Genomic DNA, 15,276 nt, shown 5'->3' with positions numbered 1-15,276 from the left:
GGAACGAGAACGAATTAAGTGAATAAGGGTGGATGAGGTTAGGAACGGGAACGTTGAATGGATGATGAATAATAAAGTGAAAAGGAAAAGTTAAATTTATATGATTATTTCGTTTAATTGTATTCAGATTTATAGAAAAATTATGTAATTTATGTGGAATTAATTTTTGAAGTTTTAATTTCTTGTTTTAAACAGCTTTTTAAATATGTTTTTCCATGTTTTAATTTTTACTTTATTTATTAAATTTATTTTTATGTCAATTTTAATGTATTTTTTTTTCATGTGTATTATGTAATATTTTTTCATCCAGTCTTATGATTATATTATTGTGAAGTTATTGTTATTTCAAAATGAGTATATAAGATGATGTTCTCATATAAATGAACAAATTATGAGTTCTTATAAAATGATAATTTTCTTTTATCTATACCAAATATTCAAAATTGTGTTTGTATTGTCTACTACATAGTAAAAATTTATTTGTTGTTGTTTATAAACGAACAAATTGACAAATAATACTTTTTATTGGTGTTAAAATTGAAGATGATCAAATGAAGAATTTGTTAAAGTAAAAAATAAGAGAAAAGTTGGAAAATTTGACAATTTAAAGAGAACTGAAGAGATTAGAAATAAAATAATTTAAATTGAAGAATTTATAAATCTTACAATACATAAATGAATAAAAATATTCTGAAAAAAATTAAAAAATTTTTGAGAATTTGAAAATCTAGAGGTTTAAAAAATAACTCAAAGAAATAAAAAAGAAATTGATAATTTTTAAATTTAAAAATTTATAAAAGTTGAAAATAAAGTATTTATAAAATCTATTTAAAAAAACACAAGGGAGTAGAAAATCGATAACAAACGATTAAATGGTTAAGGAAGAGCAAACAGGAAGTATATTTAATTAAGTGTATTTATTTTGTTGAATGACGTAATAACGAGATAAAAGGGGGATCGAATTGAATGAACTTCAAGTTTGTTAAGATTATTTAAATTAAATGTTTGAATAAATTTAAATTTTATGAAAATTAATGAGAATCTTGGCCATTGAAGAAAGCATATAATTATTTTTAATATATGTTAATATATAATTTTACTAATAAAATCATTATTGCTAAAGTTATTAATACAACATGGATTACAAAGAATCCAAAATAAGATCAACCATCATCCAAGAATTAATATCACAGTGTATTAATGTATAATAAATATTTTATTTTTCATTATTATTAATTTATATTAAAAATAAAAGAAATTTGGTAAATATTTACAAAAATGCATTCCTTGATCTCCATGAATTTTTTTAATATGTCGTCAAGATTATTACATTGAATAGTTTATAAAAATTTTATATTGGCATTGTTCGTTAAAAACTAACCTAATCCAAACCCAAATAATAAACCATAAAATTAAATAAATTTTTGTTTGATATCGATTAATCTACGTTAATTCTAAGTTTGATTTCACCATAAATCAAAATTAAAAAAAAAAAAAAAACTTATTTAGCTAATCATAACCGATGAGCTAAATAGTTGATTTAATCTGCATTGGCAATTTCTTAATCGTAGCCATCAATTGTCTGTAGGAATAAACTATCTTGATCTAAAACTAAAACTTTCGAAGAAAGAAACGTTTTTGTTCAATAACTTTTTAATATGAATTGAATAAAATCTTCACAATATTATTTGAGAATTACCTGATGGATTTTTCGTAAATAATTAATTCCGGAAATTTGATATATTACGTGGACAGATATCATGGTATAGAAAAGATTTCTTTAAAATACATTCATTTATTATTTCGAATCATTAAGAAAATTTAACAAGTATCATTATAAATGAATCGCCGTTGAAAAAACGTTGTGCTACTTATAAAATAGCAAAAATGTAAGATAAATCAGTATCATCATTGTTAAGAAACGAGATAAATAAAATTCATTCACAATAGATGTTTTGCTTCTTTCAAAAGATAAACAATTATTTCTTGTAAAATCGAAGGAAAAGGAAAAAAATATATCTTTTCTAATAATTATCGACAAAAATTGTCAATTTGCGTAACGTTTATTTCTTTCTTTCTTTTTTTTTTTTTTTTTTATAAAAAAGGGGAAAAAAAGAAAAATAAAAAGAAGGCGGAAAAAAAAAAGATATATGGTTGGTCTCAAAAATATCCGATCCTCTGAACAATATTATTTATATAATACTTAATTTTTCATTAGAAGATATTTTTCCACCATGCATGTTATTTTCTTCTTTACAAACAATTAGACACTTCTTAAACAATTATGTTATGAGAATTAAATAAATAAATAAATGTATATGCTAAAAATTAATATAATCAATAATATTTGCTTTTCCATTCGATAATATACAATTTTTCGTATATAATAAAATGTATCTAATATTGGTCGGATATTTTTGGGACCAACTGTATCGTAACGGTCTTTTTTTCTTTTTTCTTTTTTATACAAAATGCAAAATAAAACGAATTTCTTTCGAAGAAAAAAAAGAAGAATTTCTTTCAAAAGTTCCCGGATCATTTATTGAGTTAAAATCCATCGATCGTTGTCGCGAGGAGAAAAAAAAAAAAAAAAAAAAAAAAAATACGAAAAAATAAATCGGAACGAAACGAAATGATTCATGGACGAGTTCATTTTTCTCATCTGTCCTCGTTCGACTGATTCGACTCGTGCGACTCGTACGACTCGTTCGATCCTATCGTGAAATCTTCCATCGACGATTTGTTCAAATCTACGGAAACAGTGTTTCTCGAGACTTCGGAAATTTTGGTATAAGTCGAGTCGAAACTGTCGGTAGTTTCCATAAATTGTGCCAAATTCGATGGTTGCTTGATGTTCTGTTCCATTCCGGATAACCTAACCTCTTCAACCTGCTCATTTCGCTTGGAAAAAATAACTTTTTCGGAAACGTAGTGTTGCTCTTCCAATTCTTCGTGTTCTACCGGAATTTCGTAGAAAACGGATAATTCCGATTTTCTTGGACTATTTTTTCGACTTATAGAGTGATTCTTTTGAAGTTCTCTCTCGCTTATTTTTACCTTCGCGTAAGAATTGTACGACGACTCTTCGAACAACTTTGTTTCATTCTCGTGTTGCAATGATTTCGTTGAACTCGAATCATCGTCTTTGTATTGAAGTGTCTCTATCTCTTCCTGGGCAAGGCGCAATTCTAACAACTTGAGATCAGGTTCGATGAATTGAAGCTTGTTATCTTTTTCGTAAAATTCGATTATATTCATTTGGCTGCTATTCCTGACCAGGCTGTAATGAGGAGAAAGCGATTCTAATTTCTCGTCCAAACAAATATCTATTTCATTTTCCAATTGATTGTTCGACGAATTATTAATCAAATTGTTATCAGACATGAAAATCGAATGAATTTCAATCCTTTTCACTTCGTTTCCTATCTCTTTTGAACTATGCCCATGTATCATCTTTAAATTGGTCCAGGACGTTTTGTGCACATTGGAATCGAAATTGAATTCTGAATCGGTGAAACTGGAAATTTCCGACGTTTCGAAATCGATGATGCTTCTTAACGAATCGTGATCGATCTCTTTTTTGCTTTCGTCTAACCTATCTTCTTTACTTTCTTTTTCTTTCTTAATTTTCTTTATAAGCCTCGAATTTTTTAAGAACGTAGTCGTCGATGTCGGTATTGCATGAATTTCAAACGGTTTTAAACTCGACGAGGACACGGGAATTTGTTTGAGTGTAAATATTTCTCTGTAATAATATTGAATATAAAAATACAAGACAACTAGTCCAAAAGTGAAGATAGTATACAAAGACAATTGTTCTTCTTTTTCCTCCTCTTTAATCTCTTCTTTAATCTCCTCTTTAACCTCCTTTATAACCTCCTTTATAACTTCTTTAATCTCTTTAATCTCTTTAACCTCTTCTTTAATCGTTTCTTCTCTAACCTCAAAATCTGATTTTACATCGATATCGATACTATTTTCTTCGCATTCGTACATCTCTTCATCTGTCGTTCGCAAATCGTTATTTTCGTTCTCGTTGTCCGTTAATTGGATATCCTTGTCAACATAAATTTCTTTAAAACTCGTTTCATTGACGTTTTCTTCGATCATTTGATAGGCAACATCTTCCTCAATCTCGATGTGTTTATGCTTCCACATTTCTTCAACTTCTTTAAGATCTACGATATCTTTGATTGTAATAATTTCTTCGCTCTTCTCGATTTTCTTCGTTTCCTCATTATCGACAATTTCATTTTCTTTATGAACTTTTTCCAGCACTTCATAAGTTATACAACGTTCTATCGGAAATAAATTCTCCAAATTCTTCCCGAAATAAGTAAGTTTATCATAATTGTCATCCTTCAAAGAAAACAAATTTATTTTACTAAGTTCCGTTTCCTTAAGCACGATATCGAGCTCTTCAGTTTCGTTATTTTCCATAGATGAAAAATTAGGTATCAAATCAGTCCATTTGACCACAATAGGAAATTTAATATTCGTGAAGATGTCTTCTTTAATGAACTGCAATATCTTATTTTCTCCCTGTATTTGGTCTTCCATTTCTTCGTTCTTTTCTTCTTCTTCTTCGTCTTCCTCTTCAATTTCTTCTATCATATCGTCTTCATCGTTCGAAGGTTCTCGAAAAATCTCGAACAGTCTAAAAATATCCTCCAAATTGTATCCACGATCATTCAAATTCCGCAAGATTCGAATCATGGTCGTCAAAAGTTCGTTTATTCTAAACTCGGTATGCTCGACTTCATCATCGTCATCAAACTCGTCCGTGGCCTCCATTTCGATAGGCAAATCTTCGTGATCGATAGTAGTGATGTATAAATCGCAAATACCATCTTCTTGATCCTCTTCGTCCAAATTTTGAAATTGTCGTATGGTAGTGAAAATAGCATGATGATGTTCGTAAGACATTGGAGGAAGTTGTTCCATGGTAAGTCCCATGAATTCTCTGTCAGATTGAAAAATAAATTCATCGATTGGATATTCCAAGGATCTATTTAAAATATCATCAATTGTCAGAATTTCTCGTGGAAAGTCTAATGAGGCGTTAAATGATTGGTAAGAGAATACGTTGTGGAGCATTCTGATAGTCTCGCCATCTACCATCAGAATTTCTCGGAAGAAATCGAAAGAAGTATCCACAGATCGATAAGAAAAAGCGTTGTGAAGCATTCTAATTGTATCCTCATCCACTATGTCCCATGGACGTGGATTTCCCCTTGGAGAATTAGAATTGCTTAAAATGACACCATTACCGACGTAGCTCATATTAATGTTTCTTCTGAAATTTCTAAAATTTGACGAAGTTTCTCTTATTTGAGGTTCACTCGACATTACTTCGAGGCTACTCCTTCTGATCTCTTCTATTTCTTCTGCGCTTTGAACCTCTTCTTCAAAATTGATACATTCCGTGCAAGATATTTGAAGAATATCTTTTGAAATATTTTCTTTTATTTCTTTCTCTTCTTTATCTTTCGAAACTTTAGAATTATCAATCTCTTGTTTATCGACTTCGATTTCTGGTGTTTCTTGAATTGGTTCAATTGGTTCTTCTTTGAAATCATTTTTTTCGATTTCTTTTTTAAGATCAACATTTTTCTCGATTTCTTCCTTGAGATCAACATTTTTCTCGATTTCTTCCTTGAGATCAACATTTTTTTCGATTTCTTCTTTGATATCAACATTTTCTTCGATTTCTTTTTTAAGATCAACATTTTTATCGATTTCTTCTTTGAGATCAACATTTTTTTCGATTTCTTCTTTGAGTTCAACATTTTTTTCGATTTCTTCTTTGAGTTCAACATTTTTTTCAATTTTTAACGTTGGCTTCATTTCCTCTTGGTGATATTCCATTTTAGATATCAATTTGATTTCTTTTTCGAGATCCACTTTATTTTCTATTTCTAAGACTGGTTTTATTTCCATTTGATCTTTTGTTTCTGATAATTCTATTATATTCTCATAATTTAGGATTTCTGAAGTTGTTTCTTCTTCATCCTTATAATTAAGTTCTTGTACTGATTTGATTTCAAACATCTGACTTGGAAATTGAGCTTGATAATCTGGAAAAAGAATTGGATATATTATTAAACTGTTATTAAAATTCTTCAAGATTTTTGGATAAACAAGTTATTGATTTAAAAGATCAATTCTATTAAAAACAAATATAAAAGTTTATAAAAATGTCAGTTAAACGTTATTAAGTTATAAACAACTTAATTTTATGCCAGATATATACTTGTATGTATATATCAAGTTGCCAAAAATATATTATAATAATGCTTTTTCAATGAAAATTTTGAAGATAATGTCTTATATTAGATGTTATTATTTATATTAGATTTCTTTTAATAGAATCTCATAAAAAAAGTTTTCAAAATTTTATAGTAAATAAAACTTAAATAATATTTACCATGTACTTGTGGTTCTTTTGTACTTTGTTCAATACTGCTAGAGGACCATGATGAAGTAACTTTTTGAAAGATAGTAGACTTTATCGTTGTTAATAAATTGCCAGTTTGTGCACCAAAATCCACACCTTCCATTAACGAAGATTGCTTATTATGATCGCCCTTAATTGAAGGTCCCGCGATATTTGTGCTATCTATGCGAGATTCGAAACAAAGTAATTGATCATTAGATGGCACTTCCATACTCTCCAAGTAATCTCTGACATTTTCCTTAGCAGGTGTCCTCTCCAATTCACGACCTTTCTGCGTACCTTCTAACTTTTTCATAGATAGTATCGAAGTATAATCATCGTCTGGCAATTTTTTCGGTTTGCTGTACTTAGTGTACTGTTTTCTTATATCTATTTCACCAGTTTGTTTGTTCTTCTTCGTATCTTGTTTCGCTTGTCCACCATGCAGCCTATCAAAATTATCCAATAGCTTGTCAGTCACTTTGTTGACTTTGGACAATTTTGAGCAAGAATACTTCTCGTTCGAAACGTTATGAATTTTTACACTTGGCGTTTTAATAGGGATATGGAACAACGGTTCTGTTTCTGTCGTTGCATCCACAGTAAAGTTCTCTTTGTCTATATAGTCATCGTGAAAACGTTCATAAAACGATTCTATAGTTTTATGAATTTTCTTCGAACGTTCAGTTAAGTTAGTCTTCTTTGAAGACGAAGATCGATCTTTGGAAGTTTCAGGATTAGCATCAGGATTCATGCTTTTTCCTGATGTTAATTTCTTTTTAGCTTCCAATTCCTTCTTATATTTTACCAAAGTGACTTCATTATAAGCTTTCAAAGCTCTCATTTCTCGAGCTTCCCTATCCACCAACGATTCTATTTTATTCTTCCAATTGAACTTTTTCGTATGGGACGATTGTTTTTCTGTTGATTTCTTAGATGTTTCCAAAAGTTTCTTGAACGGCGATATTTTCTTCGAATTTGTGTTAGAGGCATTGGATTGAATGGAAAGTTCGTTCTTAGTCTTCTTTGGATACATAGGAGGTTTCTTGCGATATATCATCGCGTCAAACATAGATGGACGAACCACCTGTGACAATGGAATCGTGGCAAAAGTTTCCACTTTACATTTGGCGCATTTTTTAATTTCTTCTTTCTTTGATTCTGAAAGTGAATGCATGCTGTCTGTCATTTTACAGACACAGGACTCGTCGGATTGGCATTTCATCAAATTGGACTGTTTCTTTTGATTGTTAGATCTCTGATGTGTAAGGGATTTAACATGATCCTTTAAGAATATTGAACTTCGTGATTCGATTCTGTCATCGTGCATACTAATATTAGAAACGTTTCTTGATTCTTTTCGTTTGCGTGAGAAGAAGAATTTCTTGCGTAATTTCTTTCCATTTGTGAGGCTAAGGTTGGAGGAGCTTTTTACATTATTGCCGGTTTGCGTGAACACATCCTTCATACTAATGGAACTGGATTTTTGAGAATCATATGAATTATTGTCAAAATATGGCTCGTTTACTTGCACAATTTGTGATGTGTGTTCGCTTGTGGAACATTTTGATTTTGATTCATATCTGGTAAAAATAATAAGATTTGTTTAGAAATAGGTAGCTTTAAAAATTATTTATGCTATTGATGTATAATATATAATAGAAAATTGTTTGAATATGAAACTTTTAAAATTAGATTAAAATTATAACTTTAGGTCGATTATTACATAGATAAAGTAATAAGTAATAATATATTCATGAAAATTTGTTTCATGTTTTGAAATACTGATTTAGAATAATATATTGATTTAATCATAAAAAATTTTGAAACTAATTAACTCTTTTGATACTTTCTTTCATAAATATTCCTATAGGTTATATTTATATATTTTAAATATTTTGATTGTTATAAATAATAAAATCATATTTATAATTATTTATGAATTAAAAATTACAATTATATTTTTTATCATAATATACGAAAATAATATAAATTTATTGTAAAAGTTTTTAAATCATTGGATTTATAATGCTATTAAAACTAAATTTATTTTATTAATAGATTTTTATGAAACATTATTTATGTAACGTGGATAATGAAATAGACGATTTAAAATTTTTTAAATTTCTAATCAATAGAGAGACAAAGACAATAAACTTAATGACATATAAAAATCTTTTTTGATGCATATAATTTGCAAAACAAAAGAACAAATAAAAAGACAGAAATAGAATAAAAATGAAGAAATTAATCGTCTCCTGAATATCGCAAATGAAACGTAATAAAAAAAAAAAAAAAATATGAGAGAATAGAAATAAGAATTAACGCCATCTCTTGATTATTAAGAATATTTCTTCATGGATTGGGTAGAATAAGATCGATTAATAATCAACATCATCTTTCGAATATCTTTAATATTCAAGAGATGGCGTTAAATTGCAATTCTTATCTTTATCTTTATCCTTCTTTTATTATTTGTTCTTTTTGTTTATTATTATTGCCGCGTGAATAAGATATAAAGACAAGATATAAAATTTTAATTTTTAAAATTACAATATGTTATAATTTTTAATTTATCATTATTTTAATGCATAACACAAATACCATTGCGATATAATTTAAACAAAAAATTATTTTCAATTTTGTATTAAAAATAAAATTTTAATTTCAATTATTATTCTGAATTAAACCAATAATATTAAGAATAATGTTAAAATAATAAGAAAATTATAATGTTCATGAGATAAAAATGAGATAAAAAAAATAAATTTATGTTAGATTTATTTTGCATCTTGTCTATGATAATATTAATATATTATATATTTCAAATATTTATATTAACAATGAAAACTTCTGAATTCTTACGTACCTCTTTATCTTTTCGAAATTACTAACAGAAGCAATTTTTGAGTCTTGTATTTGTATTGAGTGATTAACTTGATCTTTTTGATTTAAAGGTATTAATGATGATATTAATACCTCCTGATCAGATTGATCAGGATACATATTCCACTTCTTATCTAATTGTTGAAGCAAACATTGTAATTCTGAATTATTGGCAAAATCCTTTTCATAACAACCATCAAAAACTTTCATAGAATCCTGGAAAAACTTTTGAATTTTCGCATCTCCGAATGAATATTCTGGCACATTTATTTTATTAGGCATATTTATACTCAATGTATTTTTCACGATATTCAATTTGCTATTGCTCAAACTGTTCTTCTGAATAGAATTTACATCTAAAAAAAAAAAAAAAAAAAAAAAGAAAAGAAAAAGAAAATTAAAATAATATATAAAATTGTTCATTAAATTTAAATGTTTTTTAAATAATTTAAAAATTACAAATGGAGAATTGAGAAGATAATCAATCAAATTTTCTTTAAAAATGATTTGCATAGATTAAAAATCTCTTCATCATTATTGAGACAAAATTATTATTATTTAATTGACAAATTGATCAAATCACTATTTTCATACTTCAGTATTTATATTTCTTCTTATTAATATATTTTTGTAATTAATTAAAAAAAATTTTAATTTTTACTATTATTACTAAGAAGATGATATCAGTGATTGGTTTCAAAATTCTCCAAGTGCTTGACTTACTCATATCATTGTCCATAACAGACAAAGAAACCATAGTTTTTAATATTTCCTTTTCAGTCTTCAATTTTGTCTTTATTTCTTCAGGTTCAACTGTTTTTAAATTTTCAATATTTGTTACAACATTGTTCGTCACCGTTAAATCTTTAACAATATCTGATAAATTTTGCATGCTACTTGACACGGTATTCTGTGCTGTATAGAAGACTTCTTGCATTGACTTGTTTAACATAAAAACATTTTCCAACTTCTGAGTCTCATTTTTAATATTCATCAACATATTAGGATTATTTTGCAACAATTTTTCTATCAAAGGAAATGCGTTATTCGCTGTAAAATCTATCTTTTGACTTCGATTAAAATCAATGGAATCGTTCAAACATGAATGATAATTCGCGTTTTTGGAATTATTTAAATCCTCTATATTCTTTATCATTTTCTCTTTGTCAATACTTTTATTAGGCGTAGAGGTCCTCATAGTTTCTATGCCTGACAAACAATACTCTTCTATCTTTTCTTTAGTCAAATATTCATCTACGATGCAATTGCACTTAAATAAATCTTGAATTTTCACAGGACTGCTAGATTTCTCCACCATTTGTCGAGTGTTCGAGGAAGTCTTGAATAAATCTTGTTTTCTTGAAGAGCAACAATAGCTGAATTCCTTGTGATAGGATGGACACAATTTCATTTGTTTCGTGTTATTTATCTCCGAGGAATTTGTTCCTCCCCTCTTCTTTGTCAATGAACGTTGGTCCATTATCTTGAAAGAATTGTTTTTAATTTCTTCTGGCTGTCGATCCACTGGTAGATTTATTTTTTCGAAAGAATTGCTTTTAATATCTTGAGAATTTGAATATTGGTGCATTGATAGATTTTTTTTCTCAGAAAAATTATCTTTGATTTCTTGTGTATTAAAAATGCCATTATTTCTTGTTAGTGTTATAAATGGACTGTTCTGAATTAAAATAAAAAATTTATTAATTAACTAATTTGATATATGATGAAAATATTAGAAAAAGATTAGAAAAGATTATGTAAGTAAAATCTATGTAAATAATTTAAGATTATTTGAAGATTAGTGATTCTGTTTAAATTTAGATATATGTAAATTATATAAAATTGAGAGAAGATTAACTCATAATTTTGTTGATATCGAATTCGTTCAAAAAGTACAATTTTTTCTAATTTTTATAAAATTCAAAAAAAAACTTTATTCTCTGATCTTCGATTAATTATATTTAGATAATAAAAAGATATCGATGTTTTATTGTTATAATGTTAAAAATTATAAAATCTGTATTGTATTGGAGCAACAATTATTCAATGCTTTATTTCTATAAAAAAATATGTTATATATATTTTATTAGAGTTAATGAACTCACTGCACTATGAGTGTCACTGATAACTTTCATATTATCATCATATTTTTCGTCAATCATAATTTGATTCTCTGAAATTTTCTCACTCAAAATTTCATTCTTTGAACTAACAAATAATGTGATATCATCTTTGTAAAATTCATTTATCGTAACTTGATCTTCTTCACATTCATTCGTATTTATAGTATCATGTTCATATATTCTTGTCTGATAAGATGGAACAAAAAAATCAAAATGACATGATTATTTTCTAATAATAAAACAAAACTTTCTTCTAGTGTTAATTTTTGTGAAATTAATTTTTAAATGTTTTAATATCTTTCCTTTAATCTTTTACAAAATAAAAATTAAATTATTGTAAATTATTTAAAAGCTTATAAGATCAAGAAAAATAATTTTTAAATGGTTTGTAATTACAAAATGTAATTTATTGATCAAATTCAAATTTTAACTTAAAATTTTAGCTTAAATATAAATTTTATATTTATAATAATAAAAAAATTTTGCCTACACTCCTTTCTAGCCTATTACCTGATCATCTTCATATTCCTTCACGTCTGCCTTAATTTCATCTTTTTTATACTTATCTATAGTTTCTTCATCCATCGTCTCTTCATTCTTCTCATCCTCCACTGTTTTCTCATTTCTTAATTTATTTGTTAAATCATAATTACTGATGAAAAAATATCCTGATAGAATAGTATTGTCAGGAATATCGTCTTCCTCTTCTGTTAATCTTCTACAAATTTCCCTTTCTTTTTTTCTTGAACGTGCGTCCACAATATCCTGTTCGGTCAATCCAAGAATTCTCATCGTCTTTTGAGAGGGCGTTAACGTAGTATCGTCGATGATTCGCGAGATGGTATCGTGTGCATCGTAAGTATCATAACTGTCACAGGATATCAAGGTCATCAGAGACCGTGTTCTGTACTTCGAATCACCTATTTTGAAACAGATGCGAGCAGCGATCAGATTCGAATCGCTTCTCATGGTTCTTCTCAGTGTTCGTTGTTTCTCCATGTGACGTAGTTCCATAAATAGACAGGAGTTAGAGTACCAAACATAACTGAAAATTACTGAAAGATAGGAAGATTTGATGAAATTTTTAGAAATGTAAATTTAACGAAGATAAATCTTAGAAATATTTTAATCAATTAATAACTATAATGAACAAAGATAACATTATAACTTCACGTGATTATTAATGACTTATAAATATACTCATATATTTATTTATCTATTTATAATTTTATATTTTTAATTATTTATTTATTATTTTTTCTTTTATATTTTTCGAATATTTGAATTATATTTTTTTCCAAATGATAATATGATAAAAATATATTTTATTAAATTTTGATGAAATTAAGATTGAAATCAGATAAAATCATTGAGTACTTATAAGTGTAAGTATAAATGTAATGAATTTTTAAACTTGATTTTTATTCTATAAATATAATATATTTCGATTCATTTTTATCAAGAACTACTTCTTTTCAGTTATATTCTAATTTAAAATACAATATTTTATTATAATATAAAAATATAATATTAATTTAATTAATTTAATCATACTTTTCGTTTCAAATATGTAACAAATTATTATGTAAGACGCCATAATTGAATATTTACTTACTCAAAGGAATGACCTTCACAAGGACGAATTCAAGGAAAATGGTTAACGAGAATCTCTTGTCGTACCAAAGCAAAAGGCCAATAGCTATTACGATTACTTCCAGCACGACATTTTTGAAGAAGCTCAGGATCAACCAGGGTAGTAACAAGTTCGGACGAGTAGATGTTAATATGGGATAAATGTTTGTCAGATAAGAGATCGTATACACATGGGCGATAATGATTCGTGTGATTACGATCCATGATAAAGCTATAGTTAATAAAAATAAGAATAATTATAAATTAGTAATGTTAATTTCATTTTTATTAAATTTTATTATTTCTAACCAGTTTTAATCGTATCCTCTCCAATAGTATCAAAAATAAGGGTTCCCTGCGATAAGGACAAGTTCCATATTTGTTCGAGCTTGTTTCTCCATTTAATGGGACTCCAATCTAGTGTACTATTAACCTTTGAAAGATACGTTTTGATGAACATATATATATATATATATTTTTAATTATCTTTTTATCGAGAAAATTAATTGCTCATTGCATCAATACAATTTTTTTTTTAGACTTAATTTTTAATTTTTTCAATAGCTTTCGAGATACCAAAAATTTTTCTTAAAGATAATTTTTTATATTTTCTGATAAAGTTTGCGTATTTTTTTTTTTAGATTATATTTGAAAAAACTTAGTGAAAAATATTTATTTAAATATAAATATTTTGGGACATAGTTTAACGATTTGCACTCGAAAAATAAACTGTCATTCATTAATCAATTTTAGACAGAAATCGGAAACAAAATTAATAGATATATTTATTTATAATAACTTAATATTACACTTTATACGATATTTCAAAAATTATAAAAATAATTTTTTTTTTAATTATTCAAAGTTAGAAATTTCAATAATAATACATAGATAGTATTCTATCTTGACGGAAATTGATTTTACAAAATAGAAGTCATACAAAGAATATTTTGATTACAATGAATAGAGAAATATAATGGATTTTAGGTTATTTTTATTTATTGATCTCAAAAGTCTTTGGAGATTAATTTAATTTCGATTTCTATGTTTTATTTTTAAAATAAATAGTTTTTATAAATTATTTAGAAAAGAGATTTCTTTACCAATTTGTGATATTTGTGTCAAATATTTTTCCTTATAATCACATTTCAAATCGCTAATTTTCTATGGAAAAGTTTTCAAATGTAAATGATTAACCTTTCTTTTTTTCCTCGACGAATAAAAATCGAAGGTTATAGAGGTTATAATCGATAAAGCATAAGAAAATTGTAAATAAAAAGATAATTGAAAAGATATTGATATAAAGAAATGATACTTACCAAACCTAAAATGTTCATTATCAATCGTTCAGTTTTATAAGAAATTCCAAAGAGACGTCCGAGGAAATTAGGCATCAGGAACACGAAACTGTCGAAGGAGCCGGAGGACCAGCGAGTTGTTGATTCCACGAGAGCCGATCATCGTCGACTTTATCAGTTGTTGGAAAAACTCTCGATCACCGAAAAACCTCTGCACTGAGGATCACCCGGAAAATTTCAAAGGAGTGTTTCGTTCGTTTACGTTAATTTTGACGCATCCGGCTTCTCCGTTGGGATTATTGCGTGCCGAACGATTTCGAGATGACAATTGACGAGAGTGAACATAACTCGATGACAAATGAGGCAAGGCGCGGGATTTTAGATATGAAAGAATCGTCATTGCTTTATAATTGCTTCTTAATTGCAAGAAATAAAATTATTTCACATTCCTTCTTAGTTTCGTGGTTTTTCAAATCTAGAATATTTTTGATGCGCGCGCAAATAATCTATAATCTGGTTTGTAGTTAGACGTTGAATAATCTATTATTCAATTCTTTAAAAGTATAGAAATAGTTTTTATTAGAAATAATTTATATTTAGAATATTAATTATTTAATAATTATAAATTTGAACTGAAAAAAGCTTATACATTTTAATTTCACTATTTTATAATTTCACACGATATTTTATAATTTTTGAATACCAACTTGAGAATTTTCAATCATGTAAGTACTTTTATTGTAAAAATTTTCAAACATTCATGCCATAGAAAAAAAAATTTTTATATAAATAATATAAATAAAATTATGTAAATTTATGTAAATAATAATAATGTAAAATTCGAAATACATGTATTTATTATCTATTATTATCTATTTTATATAATCAACATATACATAAA

At 26.9% G+C, this 15,276-nt stretch overlaps 2 protein-coding genes across 2 annotated transcripts; both read right to left on the bottom strand.

Moving 5' to 3' along the window:
• Positions 1-2,658: 2,658 nt before the first annotated feature.
• LOC113219078 (interaptin-like) lies at positions 2,659-10,802 on the bottom strand. The gene is made up of 8 exons (XM_026443669.1): positions 10,365-10,802; positions 10,046-10,292; positions 9,306-9,678; positions 6,428-8,019; positions 5,926-6,077; positions 4,759-5,400; positions 3,773-4,521; positions 2,659-3,517 (listed from the first exon to the last, which is right to left on the bottom strand). Exons 1-8 carry the CDS (start codon positions 10,800-10,802, stop codon positions 2,659-2,661), a joined length of 5,052 nt encoding a protein of 1,683 aa, XP_026299454.1.
• A 511-nt stretch (positions 10,803-11,313) lies between these two features.
• Positions 11,314-14,872, bottom strand: LOC113219093. Its single transcript, XM_026443745.1, has 5 exons — positions 14,397-14,872; positions 13,387-13,510; positions 13,061-13,309; positions 11,956-12,500; positions 11,314-11,631 (listed from the first exon to the last, which is right to left on the bottom strand). Exons 1-5 carry the CDS (start codon positions 14,469-14,471, stop codon positions 11,395-11,397), a joined length of 1,230 nt encoding a protein of 409 aa, XP_026299530.1. The 5' UTR covers positions 14,472-14,872; the 3' UTR covers positions 11,314-11,394.
• Positions 14,873-15,276: the final 404 nt, after the last annotated feature.

Source organism: Apis mellifera, linkage group LG11 (genome assembly GCF_003254395.2).
Source record: "Apis mellifera strain DH4 linkage group LG11, Amel_HAv3.1, whole genome shotgun sequence".
Lineage (NCBI taxonomy): Eukaryota > Metazoa > Arthropoda > Insecta > Hymenoptera > Apidae > Apis > Apis mellifera.
The sequence above is the reverse complement of the archived record's forward strand: the minus strand, read 5'-3'. Positions and strand labels throughout refer to the sequence as shown.

Excerpts from the sequence above, each read along its gene's own strand:
- LOC113219078 (XM_026443669.1), bottom strand. The coding sequence starts at position 10,802 with ATGGACCAACGTTCATTGACAAAGAAGAGGGGAGGAACAAATTCCTCG. Across the intron at positions 8,020-9,305 it reads AATTTCGAAAAGATAAAGAG|ATATGAATCAAAATCAAAAT; the intron begins GTACGTAAGAAT and ends TATTTTTACCAG. Across the intron at positions 3,518-3,772 it reads ACTTTTGGACTAGTTGTCTT|TTTCACCGATTCAGAATTCA; the intron begins GTATTTTTATAT and ends GGAAATTTCCAG.
- LOC113219093 (XM_026443745.1), bottom strand. The coding sequence starts at position 14,471 with ATGCCTAATTTCCTCGGACGTCTCTTTGGAATTTCTTATAAAACTGAA. Across the intron at positions 13,511-14,396 it reads TAATGAACATTTTAGGTTTG|GTTAATAGTACACTAGATTG; the intron begins GTAAGTATCATT and ends TATCTTTCAAAG. Across the intron at positions 13,310-13,386 it reads AGAGGATACGATTAAAACTG|CTTTATCATGGATCGTAATC; the intron begins GTTAGAAATAAT and ends TATTAACTATAG.